Source organism: Pteropus vampyrus, unplaced genomic scaffold (assembly GCF_000151845.1).
Source record: "Pteropus vampyrus isolate Shadow unplaced genomic scaffold, Pvam_2.0 Scaffold15, whole genome shotgun sequence".
Lineage (NCBI taxonomy): Eukaryota > Metazoa > Chordata > Mammalia > Chiroptera > Pteropodidae > Pteropus > Pteropus vampyrus.
The window spans coordinates 1,952,641-1,970,854 of record NW_011888796.1 but is presented as its reverse complement, the minus strand read 5'-3'; the positions used below and the strand labels follow the sequence as shown (position 1 = coordinate 1,970,854).

The following is an 18,214-nucleotide window of genomic DNA, read 5'->3' as shown; positions in this document are numbered from 1 at the left end:
CTAAAGATATTATCTAGTCTGTTCAGCCTGGGCCAGGAACAAGTGCCAGCCTTGGCCTCTTATCATGTTTCCAGAAGAGACTTGCCCCAAGTTCACAGACAAGTAAGGGAAAGAAAGGCCTTGACTCAGCATAAATGATGCTGGGAATCTGATGGCTAAGTCACCTCACCATTCAACCTTTCCATCTCTGCTCCTTATATTCTTCCCATTACCACTGACGCCATTTTTCTTTCAGTCTATTTGCACTATGGATATGGCTTCCTGCCTGGCAGAGTGCCCCTTAGGATACAGGATGCAAGATCCTAGATGAGAAGGGCTCAGGGATTACAATCATCCTAGACTTCTCTGCTCCTAGGTGTTTCTCTAGCTGCCTTCACTATTCCTGGCTTCTGGGACCCTTAACTAGCCTGGGCTGGGTGAGGAAAATCCTTCCCTTCGGCTGGACTGAGACTGGCCTAAATTTCTTAGAAATAAAATTGGGAAACTAAAGGAAAAGAAAACCTAAGAGACATATAAAAGTCAAGAAGCAAACAGTTCCAGCACACAGACTACCTCAGTGATGACCCACTGCTACAGATTACCTTGGCTGGCGCCTGACTTTGTCCCACTCAACTCTGTATTCTGTGTTGCTATGCCTCCACGTCCTGGAGGATCTACCTTAGGTCTTTGGCCTCTTTTAGTTATGAAACAGACATCCACTTTGAGCATGATTAGACCAAAACCATAAAATATTTTGCTCGTAAATTCAAGGAAGAGTTGAAACTGAAAAGTGGGAAAGAGCATGGATGTAACTCAGAAATAACTAGAATTCATGCATCAAGTATCGCTATGGTCCCCTCCCTATAATATTTGCCTTTCTCCAGTTGCAAACTTCACTTCAGAGTAAGTGGCAAGAAACCTCGCCGTTGAAAACTCTCCAGCTTTGCACCTCGTGGTTTCTACTATTGAAGAGACACTGAGGCTATTTTTTATTTGTCATATTTAAAGAACCCCAGGTTCGGCTTGAGTTAGATGCTCACTATGAAGCATTCAGCTATGATAAGAGAGGAAGAGTCATGTAAGGATGTGATGGCTGTAGAGGTAGTGTTTCAAATCAGTGAGAATAACAACTATTCACTGAATGGTGTTAGGCAAATAGCTATCTCACACTAGTCATAAAAACAAATACTAGACAGATTAAAAAGCATAAAAAATTGTCAAAGTATTAGAAGAAAATATAGAATATCTTTAAGCCCTTAGAAGAGGGAAGGCCTTTTTAAGACATGAAAAGTAAAAAGTATATAAGAAAAGAGGGGTACATCTAAAAACACCAAAAAGAAAGCTGAAAGTTAAGTGATATTGGTGACCATATAATTCAGGTCAGGTGTCCTGGGAAATAGACTTTGAGATGGACACTTGCACACAAGAAATTTGTCAAAAGTACCCTTGGGATCAATACTATGGGGGAGAAATGGAAGTGGGATTGAGCGAAGAGCGCGTGGAACCGCGATGTGGTGCAACAAAGGCTTGGGGGATTCTGATCTCTCAGGGAGCTCTGGAATTGAGCTGTCTTGAAATGAAGAAAGGAGGTTGGTTTTTGTATCCCACATTGACGAATCACTGGATGCGGGTAGCTTCCAGGGAGGGGACATGACCTGGGTAAAGTGGCTCTTTTCAGTGAGGTCAAGTTCTAGAGAAGCTCAGCTGAGAGCTGTCAGCTACCTATACTCCCAGCATCTGGAGAAATCTGGTTGGCATCCCACAGCATCCGCTGCAGTGATACATATACCAGACAAGAGTGGTACCCATATTATATAAAGAACTTTTACTTCTCAATTAGAACAAGACATAGTACTCAACAGAGTAGTTAGCGAAAGATATAAACAGGAAATTAGCAGAAGAAATAAAAATGGCTAATATACCGTAGTAGTGATCAGGGAACTGCAAATTAAAAGCTGCCATGATGTCATTTTTCAACGAGCAGATGGTCAAAAATTAGAGCACTTAGTAAATGTTGGCGAAAGTTTAGAAAATAGATATTTTTATATACTGCTAGTATGAATAGAAGAAAGAGTGAAGCCAATTCTACCAAGCAATTCTGCTGCTTAAGATCTGCAATGACATTAGCATATGTGTATAAAGAGGCATTGCTTGCACTAGGAATAAATTAGAAATAACCTAAAAGTCCATCCATGGTGGAAAATAAATAATTTTGGTATAATCATACAATGGAGAAGTAAACTTGCTTTTGGAGTAATTACACCCCCCCAATAATTATATTTAAAAAGTAATTATACACACACATATATATGCACATGTATTGTTGGATAAAGTGTTGACATGCAGAATGATGAATGTGTGTAGGTGATAAGATTTATATTTAAAAGTTATATACATATAACATGATACCATTTATTTTCAATGGGTTAATATATAATATAGAAAAACATAGAAAAAAGATCTAAAGCTATATACATAGAACACATAAGAGATGTTGCCTTTGGGAAGGATTGATGAGAAATAATATTTCAATTTTTTAAAAAGCAGAATATTTTCACATTTTACTTTGAAACTAAAAATTAATTTCAGCAGACACTGTTGGCTGCCACTGTCACTGTCTGTGACTGATTAGCCTATTGCAGTGTCCTCATCCCTAACTGTACTTTAAAAGAAATAAAATGTCAACGCCTAGGTCTCACCTCAGAGGTTCATATTTTCATTGTTCTCATCTTGGGAAAATGTTTTTGGAAGTCCTGGGTGATTCTGATGTGCAGCTCAGGCTGTGAACCCCTGGTCCAAGGGAACCATGGTGACTACATTTCCTGTGCAAGTGGTTGGTTATGGAAAAGGCATGTGCCGCGTCCTCTTTCTACCCTACTGCGTGACAAGGTCCGGAGATGGGGACAGAGGCTTCAAGGAATGCATCATCAAGAACGAGGACATGGCATGTGTTTAGGGATAATTGGTTTCTTAGAAATGATCCTATTAATAGGGGGAATTTGGGTAGCACAAATTCTTGTAAGTGTAGACGCTATACAAATGGATTTCCTCAAAATTGGCTCTGAAGAAAACATAGTAAATTCCCCGCGTATGGAGTCAGCTCTGGTCACCCTGACGTGTCCAGAATGCATAAACCCTTTATTTGAACAATTATTAAGGGAAATTCCTTTTGACGCGCTTCTTAAAGATATTATGAATAAATTATAACAAGTTGAATTACTAGAACCAGTTTATACTCCTGTTCCCATGCAGTTAGTAGAAAAATTAGTAAAGGATAAGAAATTTACTCATAAGCCTGTGCCTACTATAGAAGGGCCTCCTTTTGTGGGCTAGTGGATAAATAGAAAACTCTGGTATCCGCCTAGGGGGGCTAATAGTATGAAAAGATTACCTGATCTTCCTTTGCCTTATTCAGAAGCTTATAATAAAGATAGTATACATGTAGTGAATAAAGATAGAATTCATGTGCCTTATAGTAGTTTAAGTTTCATAGAAAGGCTGGCTAGGTCGGGATCTCCTTGGTGCTTAAAAACAAAGGAACAGAAACTTAGCTTATGAAAGCAGCTTTGTAAAACTGATTTTTATAAGTATTTTCCTCATTACTGCACCAAGGAAACTTTTGAACAGCTATGAGAAAGGTTCAGCTTGAACTTTAGATATAGCATAAATCAAATAGCATTTAAAAGATTTCTTCAGGCAGAAAGAAGAACAATGTCTGCCCACAAGCCAATACTTGCTGTTATGAATACATCTATCTATCACCTTTACTTAAATCAAACTGTATCTTATGTAATAGATATAATAATTAAAAGTTTAGATTGTTCCATCAGGTAGTTCTGTTCTAATGATTGAGAGAAAAATGTACTAGTTAATCATGAACATTAATAATAATATACTCTATAAGATTTTCTGCTCCGCCTAACCACAGAAATTTAACTCCCTGCTACCTTAACAACAAAGTATAATCAAATGCCAAATAAAAAGTATAAAAGTTGTACTCAAATCACAATAAAACGGTGTCACACCACCTCTGAGCTGTGTAGTCGACTGTCTCCCGCGCCGACGCCTTGCCCACCTTCGGGGCCCCCTGGATCCTGTCGTGGCTGGACCGCGGCAGGCTTGTGCCTCAATCATGACCCATGGGATATGGAAGGAATCTCTTTGGTAGCTTCTGGGAGGCCTCCTCATTGACCTAAAAGTGAGACACAGGAAGAAATTTTCTGTCTTCTTCTGTTGGACATTTTCATGGCTGAATCTACCGTAATTATCTTGAGTAATGAGTAGGGCTGATTTGGCCCAAACACCTAGCTCACATGCTAAGGACGGTAGAGGGAAAGAGGAAAAGAATCTGGGTTGCTAATGGTAAAAAAGTAGTGAGTCATTGAATTAAACAAAGACTGGAACTTCCTTCCCTGAGGCTTCCTGTTACATGACACAATAAATTGTCCTCATTATTGAAGTCTATGTCCTAACTGATAGAACAGCATTATGCTGAGCTACGTAAAATTGCTGACATTCTCCTATTTTTTACTTACTTTCCCCAGATCATTCCTGGTAATCTAAGGCAGATGTCTTCCTGACCTGCTTTCATCAACTTCAATTTCCTCAACTGTAAAGTGAAATTTTGATACCTGTTTCATTATATTTTTCTCCGCTGCAAGATCCGTCACCTTCTGTTAATTTTACCATCCACAGTGATAACTGATCTAACTTCCCAGTACAGTGTAAACAGATTTGGCATACTTTCACAGATGTTCACTCAAATTTTCATCTCAATCAGCTGAGAAGATCATAGAACAGAAAGTACAATTTGTTCTGATAGGATCACAGAGTTGAGAAATCAGAGCATGAAGCACGATTTGTTCTGACAGGAGTAGATAACTGATATAACAAACTGCTAAATTTTAGTGGCTTAATACAATAAAAAGTTACTTTTTATTATCACAGTTCAATGCAGGGATAGGAGTGGGAAGGTGGCTCTAGTCCGCATAGCTTTGATTTCATTAAAATCATTAATTATGTTGTTTTTTATCATCTAGTATTTTGTGTTCTAATGGCAGCAACTAAAGAAATTAAAAAAAAATACAAAATATAATTGTATTCAATATATATGCAAAATATATGCAATTTAAACATATTTTCACAAAAATGTAAATTAAAGAAAGGCAAAATTAACATTATTTAAAAATGTCTTGGGTTATTTTTCTTCTAAAATAGTTAAATTATCTATCGAAAATTAAAAGGCAAAATACATTATTGCTATGAATATCATTTTAAATCAGTTATTTCAGTAAAGCTAATTTTTTAATTTTTGAAAACTTATTTCTATGAACTTTTATAAAAACAGAACTATTCATGATTCTAATGTTCAATGTCCATTTAGTTGCCAATGTAAACAATGCATGTTTCCTCTATATGTACAAGTCTATCAATTTAAAAGCAACATTAATTATTTATTGTTTAACCTGAATATACAAGTGCTGCAAACAGACGTACATTAGTATATGAAGAGAGAAAAGAAAATAGACACTCAACAGTACTGAACATGATACCAGTTTTAATCCAAGTATCTACTACACTCACACTGGGGAAGAATTTGACAAGTTCATTTGGCTTTTCTTCTCCCCAATTGCTCCCCCTGTTCAAATTCTCCCTGCACTCAGAAGTGGCAGCTTCAAAGCATGTGAATGCAGTCAAGATGAGTTTTCCTGGGGCTTAAATAGTGTTAGTCATGAGAGCAAATGTTCAGGCTATTGGGTTGTTATGTCAGAACTAAACGCCAGAGCATCAGTAACAGAGATGTTCAGGTGTTCTTAAATAAATTTACTATATTCTGGTGCATTTTTGTGAAATGTAGGGCTTTTAAAGGTGCACGACCAAGAGAAGGAGTCCTTCTTACCTGGGCCTAAGGACAATGCTCTTCATATACTCCTGACATGGGCACTGGGGGTCCAGCCTTGAGAATTCCCAGGAAAGAGGCCCCTTTCATGTGCCAGCGCTCATGTCTACCATAGAGGCTTAATGTCAATCTGGCATGAAAGAAAGATCAAGTATTTACTGAACATGAGAATGTTGCCTCCTAAGCTATCTGAGAGAGTATGATTAGACAGTGAGTATCTCAACTCAAATAACAACATGGAACTGTAGGAAGACTAAGTGAATGGGGTGGTAGCTGTGGTATATGTGGATTGCCCAAAGAACTAGTATTTGAAAGTGTGACACAGGTTTATTCAGACCTGGTTCCTCGATCTCCTCAGCACTGAATTTCTTCACTCCTCTTTAGTCTTTCATTCCCACGACAAGGACCATATGAAGACACCTCGTTATCACATGAACTTGCTGCTCCTCAGATACCTTAACTTCTAACATTCCACTCCAAACACAACCTCCTTCTCCTCCAGCTTTCTCCCTTGCCAATTCTCTGGCCCCATTATCACCCTGTCTAGCAAAGGTCAAGCACAGAAGAATGCAATGCTTTGATTTCTATATGCTAAGAGAGCTGCTCGAGAAAATTACTCAACTTGGCAGAATGGAGCCACTATTAATCACCTGTCCTCAATGTCAAATGGGCTTTCCGTACTGCCTCATTTCCTTTTCTATGGTCACCGATGGATCCAGAGAAGCTTATATATCTTAGGAAGAGAATACAAAATCACAGATAGAAAATTAAGTACAAAAGTGGATGTTGATCTAGAATGAGAAAAACAAACAAACATGAGTAACTGGAGCCGTGGGAATGTAAGGTCCTCTGAGCTCTCTTTAGGCAGTTTACCAGCAATGCTTGCATAAAAGTGCTTTCTGATAGCAACCTGGCTTCCCCTCTCCAACTAGAATGCAACTCCCAGCAATTCCCTTTACTAACAGGGGTCCGGGGAAGCTTCAGAAGCTTCACAGTGAAACTGTCTCTGAGTTTACAATACCTAGTTTATGTCCTCTTCATATTCTCAAGACGCTCAACCCACTAATTCCCTTGAACTGTTAACAGGTGATTTCTACTCTGACTTCATAGAGAACGTGAAAACCATCAGCTGTAAACTCCCTCAACTTTCTGCTACCAAACCAACAAACTTACCTATATGCCATTCATATTTTCTTTCTTTCCAGCTTCTATAGCAGAAGAGGTGTCACTCCATCCATTTCTGAATCTTTATATTATAAATTTCTCTTACAACTGTCTCCTAGTTTCTTTAAAGATAGAGTTTCTGTTTCCGTTTGCTGCCCTCCTTGGCTCTTTCCTGTTCCTGCTCTCACTATAAAGCCACTTTGCAGAAGCACTCATCTTAGTCTGAGGTGGGGGTAAGAGATCAGAGAATACTTCCTGAACCAGGTGGCCCGAGTTTAAGCAAGACCTGAAGGATGAGTTAACAGGGGAAGGGGCGGGAAAAAGTGGTCCAGGCAGGCAGCAGGCTCAGAAGGTGCAAAGAACATGCCACATCTAAGAATCTAAAAGAAATGAGGAAAAGCCAAAGGTAAGAAATGGGTCATTTGACCTTGAGAAACTTAGAGTATGGAAAAAGGCTCTTGAACAGCTAACTTCAAAATGTTTCACTTTCTCAACTATATCTGGTTCAGATCATGCTACATTCTATACGATTTAATTCAATAAATTTTTATTTACTGATAAATAATGCACAATTTGTAGGTGACTCAAATGTGAGCAAGAGATGGTCCTTACCCTCAAGGAGCTTATGGCCCATAAGGTAAATAAATGACAAGTACAAATTGACTGCCACGTGGGCAGAATAGGAGAGCTTTAAGTGACACAGAGGGTTAAAGAAGTAAATTTTATGTTATGTATATTTTAACCATAATAAAAATAATTATATGTTCCAAGGATTCTGGGGTTTGTATCTGCTTAGAAAGACTTCCCATACCTCAAGATTATAGAGAAGTCTGTTTACTCTTCTAGAAATGTTATTTATTAATATGGAGTTGATAGGAGGTGCAACTTTTGGATAGGTAGTTCAGGGAAAGAAAAGAGACTTCTGTAACAGTCAGGGGAGGAAGTGGCAAGGCCCTGAAGCAGGGTGATGAAGCGAAAGGACCAGGTTCTTCTGACTGGGAAGGTAGGATAGGATTTGTTTTTCAACTAGTTATGTGCTTGATGCACAGTAGGTACTTGAATGATTGTTGAATGAGGAGGGGGAAAAGTCAGTACAGAGAACCCCTGAGGTTTCTAACCTGGGCAGCATGCACAGTAGTAATAATACTATTAATACTAATATTTACTGAAGGAGGAAGATAAGGTTATGAGTGAATTAGGATATTATATTTTGGACATGCCAATATTTTTAGGTGCGGCTTAGTCACGTGGGTGAGTTCCGAAAAGAAGTCAAAAGTCAGGTCTGATGTGGAGAAGAGTTTAGGCAGACAAATTTGGTTTTGAATTTAGCCAATCAAGATGATTGCTGAAACTGTGGGGTTGCAAAGGAGAGTCTAAGAGTTTCAAGAGAGAATGGATAGAAGCTTGAAGAATTTTAGCCTTTCAGTGGGATGAAGAGAGAGGACAGCAAGAGAAGCAAATAATTTGTAGAGATGGCACTTGAAATGGGCTTGAAGAAAGGGTTTTGACAACAGTAGACTGGAGGGTGGGGTACTGGAGGTGGTGAAGGGTTCTACGCAGAAATAACAACATGAAGAAATAGGGAGCAGGGAAGCACTCCACTGAAGAAGCCATTCAGTAACCAAATATTGAATAAATATATTGTAGAAGAATTTGAATTTTGGGGATGGGTTAGCCAACATTATCATTGTGGAGAGATAACAACCAAGAAAAGGCCGTTTCCCTCAGGGTTGCTGTGACTACTGAGATTTGGTTGTTTGAGTCTGAAGTGAGTTTGATAGCATTTGCTCTCCTTTGCTTAAGCTCCCACTAGATATCTGGTAACTTTGGAGTTTCTCAGGTTTCTAAACATAGTCAGTGGTCCCCTAGCCTAGATTTAGATTGGGCGTTCCAATTTTCTTTGTTGTGACACATCTTTGTGCCATGTCTACACAAGGTGGTTTTCAGGTGTACTTTCATCATTACTTTTCGTTTGTGTGTATGTGTGTGTTTAAATGAAAAATTGGATGAGATCATGTTTCTGGGGAAAGGAGATAATGGCAGCAATGCTACTGTCCATGGCTCAAAGTATCGCACTGCAAACACATGCTCTAAGAGGGTCGTAAGAAAAAAATTTAAGCTAAGTTTGAGTCCTACTTTCCCCAAAGACCCTAACTTGGTTTCAAAGATTCACAATTTGGTTGATATTAAAAAGACGCATAGAACTTTTAAAATGACAAACAGCTTTTTAAAAATTTTCAAAGTTATCATTTTTCATTCACTAGACTGGCAAAGATCTGCAAAGCTTGATAACCGTTGAGGCAGGGGTATGAGAAAGCAGGCACTGCCCTACACTGCTCGTGGGACATTTGCTGTGACTTCTTTGGAAGGCAACTGGCAATACTTACTAAGTACACATCTCCTCTGACCCAGGGTGTTCTGGACAAGATAATTCAGTGCAGCGTAATTTGTAGTGGCAAAAGATAGCAACAACCTAAACTGTCCATCAGTAGAGACTGGTTAAATACTTATGGCTTATCTCCATCATGGAATGCTTTCATTACTGCTATTTATGCATCGAATAGCTCTGGAACTGTACACTAGGAACTAGTGACACTGGTGGCCTCTGGGAGGGAACTGGTCTGAGGAGACAGGGGACAGGAGGGACTTTTCTCTTCCCTTTTATACCTGATGAATATGTAACTGATCTCCACCCGCTACCCCAACTGAAGCAAAAAGAAATTTTCTGGTGGTAGAGGGGACACTAACACTTTTTTCTCCCCCCTTCTTTAATCCCTTCCCAACCCCTCTTCCACCCCTGACCTATGGATGTTGCCGTCTCCTCTTAAGAACTAGATCTCTGAAGGCGGGGCGTCTATTCCTACATGCTTGTGGCACGCACCTGGGGTATGGTCCGTGGCTCCACCTGGGGCACAAACCCAGGACCTTCTGTGTGTAAAGCAGACGTGCTAACCATTACACTATGGAGCTACCCCCACTAATACTTTTAACACATAGGAAATTCGAGATAAAGTCATTAGTTATGATGGGAATCATTTAGAGAAGTTCAAGAGTTGAGGGTCACCTGATCTTTCCCACTCATATTTCCTCTCCACACAAAACATGAGGCAAAAAGGGAAGGGGTAAGGGCATCACGGCACAAAGAAATCATGAAGCTAAGAGAGCGGTAGGGCAGAGACTTTATTGTGGCTGCTTGTAGTAAAACATTCAACCTTTCGACATGTGCATTAGAGTTTTTTTTTTTTTTTTTTCCTGGAGACCACAGTGTGATGCTCAAAGGCCTTTAGCCTCATCTTATGTCAGTCTAGGCAATGGCTGTCTATTTTAAAGTTCAACGAGTTAAAGGAAAAAGTCAGGAAAATTTGGTTTAATATCCCAAATTAAGGGCTGCAAGATCTGCGAACCATTCTTGTAAAGTGCTATGTTCAGTGCAAAAAGGGCAGAGTCAGAAGGGCAAGCAGATACCAGGGAATAACATTTCCTAAGAGACAGAAACATTCTATAACTCGAAGAAGGAAAAGCCACTTGTCAAAAGGGATCTAGTATTTTCTTTGCAGTCTTTTCATTCTCTAATAGGACCAAAGCTTTGAATCTGATGGGTGCCCATAATAGTTGTTTATTTTACTATCAAAAACCTGGCTCAGAAAGAAATCCATGGGATTCTAAGCACCAGAGACACTGACTTCAGCCTGTAGTTCTTATTTGTATCAGCAGCAAATGTGAGATCAACAGGCTGAGCTCTGGCTGGTGAGAGGCTCAGAGCTGCGGAGCTTTTCTTGGTCCCTTTTTTTGGAAATCCAAGTCACTGAGTATGACAGACCCTTTCTTAAACATCACATCTCCGGTGGGAAGACAAGCCAGTGCACACTAAAGGAGCACGCCACCTAGTTTCACCAACTGGATGGGACCTATTCATCATCCCCTCCTCTTACTTTTGTCCACAGGCCCACCTCTAAAGCAAACCCTTGACTCCCTCTGTCAAGATAAGAAGTACACTGTCTTCTCAATGACTGTGGCTCTCTGCATATCCATCCATCAGTTCTGAAGAGAAGCAGAAGAGAAGAAGTGGTTTCCTAACCAATTTAAGGGGCACAAATGGGACTGTAACAAAATAGGCAAAGTCTAGCCATTCATCTTAAGATCCTGCATCCATTTCTCTCCCCAGACTCTCACAGAGAGAGCCACATTCTCTCATTTTGCAGCAGGGATATTCACAAAAGCCAGCTCTGTGCTCGTAAGCAACTCCCTTGCAATCCTGTTTGGAAAGGCTCACCTTTCTCTCCCTGCTGGATGAACTCGATGGTGCCCATCTCACCCGTGTCTGGGGTTCCAGACACCATCACTTGTATGTATACCCATAGCTCTCGGAGGCCAGCACCGGAGGACCCTTCTGATTAGACTACCATCCAAGGACTCACGATAACTCCTTGTGCTTGTGAGAGGAGACACCTGGAGCAGTTTTAATCCATAGGTAGCACGTGCCCCAAAGCTGTCTCTGAATTTTGGGAAGGGAAGGAAGAGAAAAGAAGTGATCCTTCTGTCACTGCTCTGTAATTCTCTGTAAACTCTCCTGGCTATGAGGAGCTGCTGGAACATCTCCACACGGAGGAGCTGTGCACAAATGGGATGGCCTGGGTTCTAACCAAAGTGCGGGGAAAGTTTTCAGATCGGCAGAAGTCTAAAATAAAGTGCCTCTTTTCAGTAGAAGAGTTTCATTTGTTCGGAAATGCTTGGGTGTAAACATGAGTGCACAGGATTGTGCACATACACTCACTCACTCTGAGGTAGAAAGAACTGGCCATCTCCAGATAGACACACACAGATTCCACAATTTTACAGAAACACGGCACTTGCGTGAAAGGTCCTGTCCTTGCTCAAGACGGCAAGTAGGATCCAATCCAGCTCTTTCCAACTTGGGCAGAGCAAGGAAGGTCTTACTACACAGGAAAAAAGTGGACAGCATCTCCATCATTTCTGTCCCACAGTTCTCAGGCCCTGCTGTCCACGATCACTTCCTGGAGCCTGAGCCATGGGCACCCCGGGTGTGGCTTGTCAGAAGCCACTGGGCACAGATGTCTTGCACTACAGCATCCCCACTGCTCTTGGCAGCCTGCTGCACCTGCTGGACAAGAACTGTGGCCCGTGAGTGTTCTTGCTTCACAGCAATCAGGTAGGCAGAACGTAGCTTGCAACATGTCAGGTAGGCCTGAACCTGGCAATGGGTATAAGAAACAGTGGAAAGAGAATGTCACCGATGAATCACCAGCAAATAAACAGTGCTGCATCAGAGCCCAGAGAGCTATCACTTCTCACTCACTAAATCAATCATTGCAGTCTTGCCTTTTATTACATTATAGCAACTCTTTAAATATCAGGATACTAGGCTAGTAAATTGTGTTATTTTAAAGTGCAAAAAGTTATTACAAATAAGATAAGAATTTCAAAGAGAAGAAGGCAAGCAGGAAGGCAGAGTCTGGCCTGTCCACTCCCTCTGAGGCCCACCTTTTCACTATCCTGGGCTCTCCAGCTTCCTCCTGGCTTCACTGCCCACAAGTTGCGATTTTAGTTATTTGGGTGATTATTTGATTGATGTCTGCCTTCTTGACGAGACTTTAAGCTCCATGAGGGCAGGAATAGTGTCTGCTTTTTTTTACCATTGTGCTCCTGGTGCCCTGGCATGTTCAATAAGTATGCATCAAGTGAATGAATGAATGAATGATTGAAAGAACCATTATTGCTGTCTCACACAGATTGTTTCTTGATTTTTCTGTTTTCAACCTGCTAAATTTAAAATCTTTTAACAGGAAAGATTAAGTTAGACCTTAATTAGAAAAGGTCTAACTTTTGTAGTTTGGATCGGAGGCAGCTCAGTTTTGGGTATGTGAGGTGTCTCTCCTACCCGCCATCTCAAGGATCCCCAACTTGGTGGAGATGAGAACCCCTTCCTCCAATGGTCCCGATCTCACTAGCAGCTCCCTGATTAGTCAGTGTTCCAGGCCAGCCACCAGCAAAGCCCTCATAAGCTGATTCCACTAGGAGTTGCTTTTCCTGATTGGAAGGGACTCTTCTTTCTTCATATTTCAATGCTCCCTATTCTTTTTTGTCTTGGTCACTAAAGTCTTTTTTCCTAAGCTCAATTACAGAAAATCTCCTACAGCTGAAAGATGTCTGGCATATTCTGAGCTCACTAAAGTGATCGAGTTCTGCTGTTTGGGTATCTCTACCTGCTGCTCAGGGTGTTAGTTCTCATCTAGGCCTTTGGCTCCACTTTGCACCTATGGATGTTAAATATACAACACAAGTGGCTGGCAAAATTCCTACCAAGAGAAAGAGGGCACTTTGCCAGAAGTAGGAACTGAACGAAGCTGAGTTTTGGAAAGATTTTGTGGCCTGAGATCACTTAAATGCATTAGAAAAGCTGTTGAAAGAAAAACACCTTAAAAGTAATAACGACACCCTAGATATTAGTGCACATCTTTTCCAGGAACAAAGCCTCAGTCCAGTTGAGTGGGAGGCTCACCGAAGGCTTGGAAAAGGACCGCAGTCTGGGAATCAGGGAACCTGGGTGTCTGACCTGGCTGTTGGGTTCTCATTTTGATTCTAGGAAAATAATTCTCCACATTTCAGAATGCCAGAATTCCAAACTTTCTATAGGATCTCTTCAGGATGTTGTAGAAATAAATGAAGAAATGTTAAGAACATGTTCTCTCCAACCCCTCAAGTGAAAAATACCCTCAAAGTTCACTCCAGGGATAACAATACTGTCATGTGAGCAGCTCTGGCTGTGTAAGAGGATGTCTGCCTGACACTGGCTTTATTATGAGGGACTCAGCTGCTGGATCGTTCCACTGCTAGTGCCCAGGGCAGTCAGCTGGGTTTTCCCATGCCTCTCCTAGCCTGCACGCCTTCTTCTGGATGGCAGGTGAGGAAGGCCTATGGTTAGCCACAAATAGAAGCAGCTGAGAATACTTTTATTCTGGTTGGCACTGCTTACAAAGACAATGTGAAACAAAGGCGCATCAATTTCCCACCAAACATGGAGGAGATCACTGGCCGCAGGGGAAAGGACTGGTCCAGAGAATGACATACCAGTGATATTTGTTGGTCAAGGGCTAGGTGGGTTTTTTTCTTACTGTATAGGATACCCTTTCCCTCCAGGACAAAGAAATGCTGCCCACTTTGAGAACCTCATTCAATCAGTCACCTGAAGATAGAACTGGGGGATTTCTTAAGCCTCTCTGAGAGAAGACTTCCACAGAAAATGGAGATTCAAGAGCAGCCTAAAACATGTTTGTCTTGGGGATAAAGAAATAGGATGGCAAAGGCTCTTGCGGTCACTGTCTGTATGTTCCCTATCTATTCCCTCCCTTCTGGACTTCTGTCTGGGTCACTGCTCCAGAAATGGATAACTAAGAAGCTATAGAACTGTCATGGGGAGCACGGGATAAAGATGACAAAGCAAACCTAAGGTGATGTATGCAAGCATCACCAGGGTTTGGAGACAATTCTGCTTACCTTGTTGTCATCATTGTGTATTGCCTGGATCAGGCCCTCCAGCTCCTGTGCAAAACAGAAACACAGCAGCCGTGAGAGGACAGAGTCCCCACTGTGGGAACTGGGGCCCGATCCAGTCTCAGCCCAGACATTCTGACTCCAGAGTGGGGATGCCTGTCTGACTCTTTTTAAACTCAACTCCTGCTGTAAGAGCAGCAAAGGAAATCTAATGATGATACTAAGCTTAGGAATTTGAGAAGGAACAATTCCCAAGAGGCCTGTCCTTGGCCTTCACAAATACATGTGGCTCTGTGCAGCCCAAAAAGAAGCCACAGGGGGACATTTCTGCAGGCAACATGTTTCAGAGGCCATCTGCGGGCCCACCTTGACCTCTAAATCACAGGGAGAAGCTCGACTCTGTTGGCCCATAGACACTTCCGGGTGCAAATAATACTAGAAACGGATACTGAGGGCCATGTTCTGGGTATAGAGGTTTTCACCACGAAGTTTCTTTCCAGGGAAGGGTGAGGCCATTATTACAAAGGGTCAGAAAGATGAAAGGATCTTATTGAGTTTCAGGTACACTACAGTGAACAGAAAAATAAAGAGGGGGATGTGGAGGCACTGAAGCAGATGGACGAGCCAAGAGGTATGGGAGTGAGCGCACCTGGGATGGAATTCTCTTGAAAGCTTCTAAGCAGTTGAGGAGGATGGTGTCTCCGTCACTTTTGGCTGCCATGCCTGACTCACTGACACATTTGAGCAGTTGTCGGATCTCACTGTATTTCTCCTTCTCCACCAACTGCCGAGCAGTTCTGCAGTAGGTCGCGGCAGCATCCAGCTGAAAGTCCTAGAACAGAACATGGGATGATGGGCTTAGGGTGGCAAGGGACATCAGCAGTGGGAAGGGAGGTAACATTTAAAAAGTTTCCACTATGCTTGGTGTAGATAAGCCATATTAATTGTAGTCGCAATAGAAAACATACATATAACACACAAACAGAAAACAAGCAAAATGTTCCTCTTTGGAGATAGGTAGACATTTAGGAAGCAAACATAAAAATCGTAACTTTAATATATAAAACAGTGCAATACATACACGATGTATTATTGAATTGTACACTTGAAGCCTATTTGATCTTATTAACCAATGTTATCTCAATAATTTTAATAAAAAAAATTCCCAAGACCAGTTCATTTTCTTTCTAATAAATCACCTTTTCTTGGGAAACAAATGTTGGGGCTGGTATTTGCTGCCCTTGACAGCTGGTGCCTTAGCGTTTGGAAACAGACCAATTCACCAAAAGACCGATTTGCTGGAAACTACAAGATAAACATTTTAAGCCTGTTCTAGGACAATCCTTGCCACAGGGCCTGGGAGGAGCTGTGGCTCTGCCTGACCACCAGGGGTATCTGTGTGTGGAGAGCTTTGTCCAACAGTGAAAATGGGTGGGAAGAAAGAAATCTGACAGGTGGTTCATGGAGCCATTGATCCCTGAGAGACACATAATGCTTAAGTTCAAGACCCTGCTAGCCCAGAGTGATGGTCCTTAGAGTGTCTGTGTGTAACTAACTGTGTGGTGGTCCTGATCTGGAGATTCTGCTTCTTGTGGTTTCAGCACCTTGCTCCATCCTCTGCTCCAGTGCCATAGTCATACCTGCGTCCTCATCTCACAAGCAGTAGAAAATGTACTCATTGAGCCAGCTCCTGGGCAGATGAAGGATGGAGGAGAAACCCTTGCTGCCAGAGGCCCCTCCTGGCAAACAGAAACCCCCACCCTCATTGACCACTTCCTCTGTGAGGGTGAGCAGAGGCTCTGCAGGGAAACAGCTGTGGGGAATTCTTAGACCTGGTTACAGGTATTTACTTGATAGGTTTTGATGAATTTGTCATTGGTTACTTGGCTTTTGGTAAAGTGGCCTAGAGTCTTGAATCTGACCCAGTTCTATAATAGCCACTTCCTTGACTTCATCCTTGATATACATGTAAATCTGCTTTTCTTGGGATAAAAATTTTCTGAAGAATAATCTTTCATGGAATTGTAATCAGGTGCTAATCACCCTCAGCATAATCTTGAGTTATCCAAGTCATACCTGCAGAACACGGAACGCAATTCCAAAACCATCTTCTACATTTTTCCCTCCTAGCATGACCTGAAAAGGAGAGGGAAATGTGCTTACTGAAGCAATGATTACTGGAGTAACTCCTCAATTAAAAATGAGGGTCTCCATTTATTCGACAAATATTTGTTAAGACTCTACTAAGTGCCAGGCACTAAGGATCCAAGAGTAATCAAAATGGACTCTCTTTCCAGCCTTCTGTGGCTTGCACTCTACTGGGGAGGCAGCCATCAAACAAACAACTGAAATAATAACTAGATGATTGTAACTGTGATAACGTTCTGACAAAATAGTATGCTGGAGTTTGGAAATAGTGTACGTACCTTGCAGGCAACATCCATTTTCATGTGGTTATTTCCAAACAGGGTTGGCAGAGGCAAGGTGGTGATTTGAGAGGTCCCAGCACTTTCACACCGATGTAAGAACCTAGTCACTTCCATCTGCAGCTGAAGTGTGTTCATGTGCCTATGGTGATAGGAGATGCAGGAATAACATGACTAGGGCTGGTGACTGAGAGGTCATAATGAGATGGCAATGGAAAAGGCAAAAGAAATAATGTGGATGGAAAAGAGACCAAAATACCCTCTAAGTAGTTGTGACAAGAAAAAAAGGGTGGTCTAGTGCCCTGCACAGAATCACAATAGTTAAGGTGCTCTGTGAGACTGGATAAGGTCCAGTCCTTCAATCAGTACATATTTATGGAGCATCTATGTGCTGCTAACAACAGAGGTCAAGAGGTCAAGCTGTCCTTACAGAGTTCACAGGCTGAGGAGAGCTGAAAAATGAGCAAACACACAAAATATCTAGCAACTGGGTCTATGAAGGCAATAAATAGTAATGGTGGAGTATTTACTTTAGATGTTGTTTTCTAAGCAGAGGGGTCTTAGCAGCATAAAGGCTGAGAAGGAACCGCAGGAGGCCAGTGTGACTGATACTCAGCAAAGAAGAAGAGGGTAGCTGGGAGATAAGAGGGACACAGGCAGGGGCCAGATCACGCAGGACCTCTTTTGCCTATTGTAAGGGGATGAGAGTGCAGTGTAATTGTAACATGTGATCCCAATCTCCCCCCACTTTCCTCTTCTTCTGCTCGCTCCTCTGTAGGCTTTCCAAGCTTGCACTGGACACTGTGGTCCAGGAATAATCCTTATTAGTTATTCTTTTGAGTGCTCAAAATAGTATTTTTTATTTTTCAATTACAGTTGACATTCAATATTATTTTATATTAGTTTCAGGTGTACGGTATAGTGGTTAGACATTTATATAATTTGTGAAGTAATCCTCTCGATAAATTTAGTACCCACCTGGCACCATACATAGTAATTACAATATTATTGACTATATTCCTTTTGCTGTACTTCATATCCCTGTGGCTATTTTGTAACTACCAATCTGTATTTCTTAATCTGTTCACCTTTTCACCCAGCCTCTAATTCCCTTTCCATCTGGCGACCATCAGTTTGTCTTCTGTATCTATGAGTCTATTTCTGTTTTGTTTGTGTATTTAGTTCTTTAGATACCATGTTTAAGTGAAATCATATGGTGTTTGTTTTTCTCTGT

The 18,214-nt window shown here is 41.4% G+C and overlaps 1 protein-coding gene across 5 annotated transcripts in view; it reads right to left on the bottom strand.

Moving 5' to 3' along the window:
- Positions 1–10,203: 10,203 nt before the first annotated feature.
- The window catches only part of ZFYVE26 (zinc finger FYVE-type containing 26), a 55,864-nt gene continuing 47,853 nt past the window's right edge, over positions 10,204–18,214 (bottom strand). For 2 of the 5 annotated variants that reach the window (XM_011383897.2, XM_023526887.1), the window contains exons 37-41: positions 16,981–17,122; positions 16,631–16,690; positions 15,204–15,386; positions 14,558–14,602; positions 10,204–12,254 (exon numbers count right to left, since the gene is read on the bottom strand). In XM_011383897.2, coding sequence (XP_011382199.1) covers positions 12,051–12,254; positions 14,558–14,602; positions 15,204–15,386; positions 16,631–16,690; positions 16,981–17,122 — 634 coding nt within the window. In that variant the 3' untranslated portion in view covers positions 10,204–12,050. The remainder of the gene's footprint in view (positions 12,255–14,557; positions 14,603–15,203; positions 15,387–16,630; positions 16,691–16,980; positions 17,123–18,214) is intronic. The other 3 variants (XM_023526890.1, XM_023526888.1, XM_011383892.2) reach the window with 2 other exon arrangements.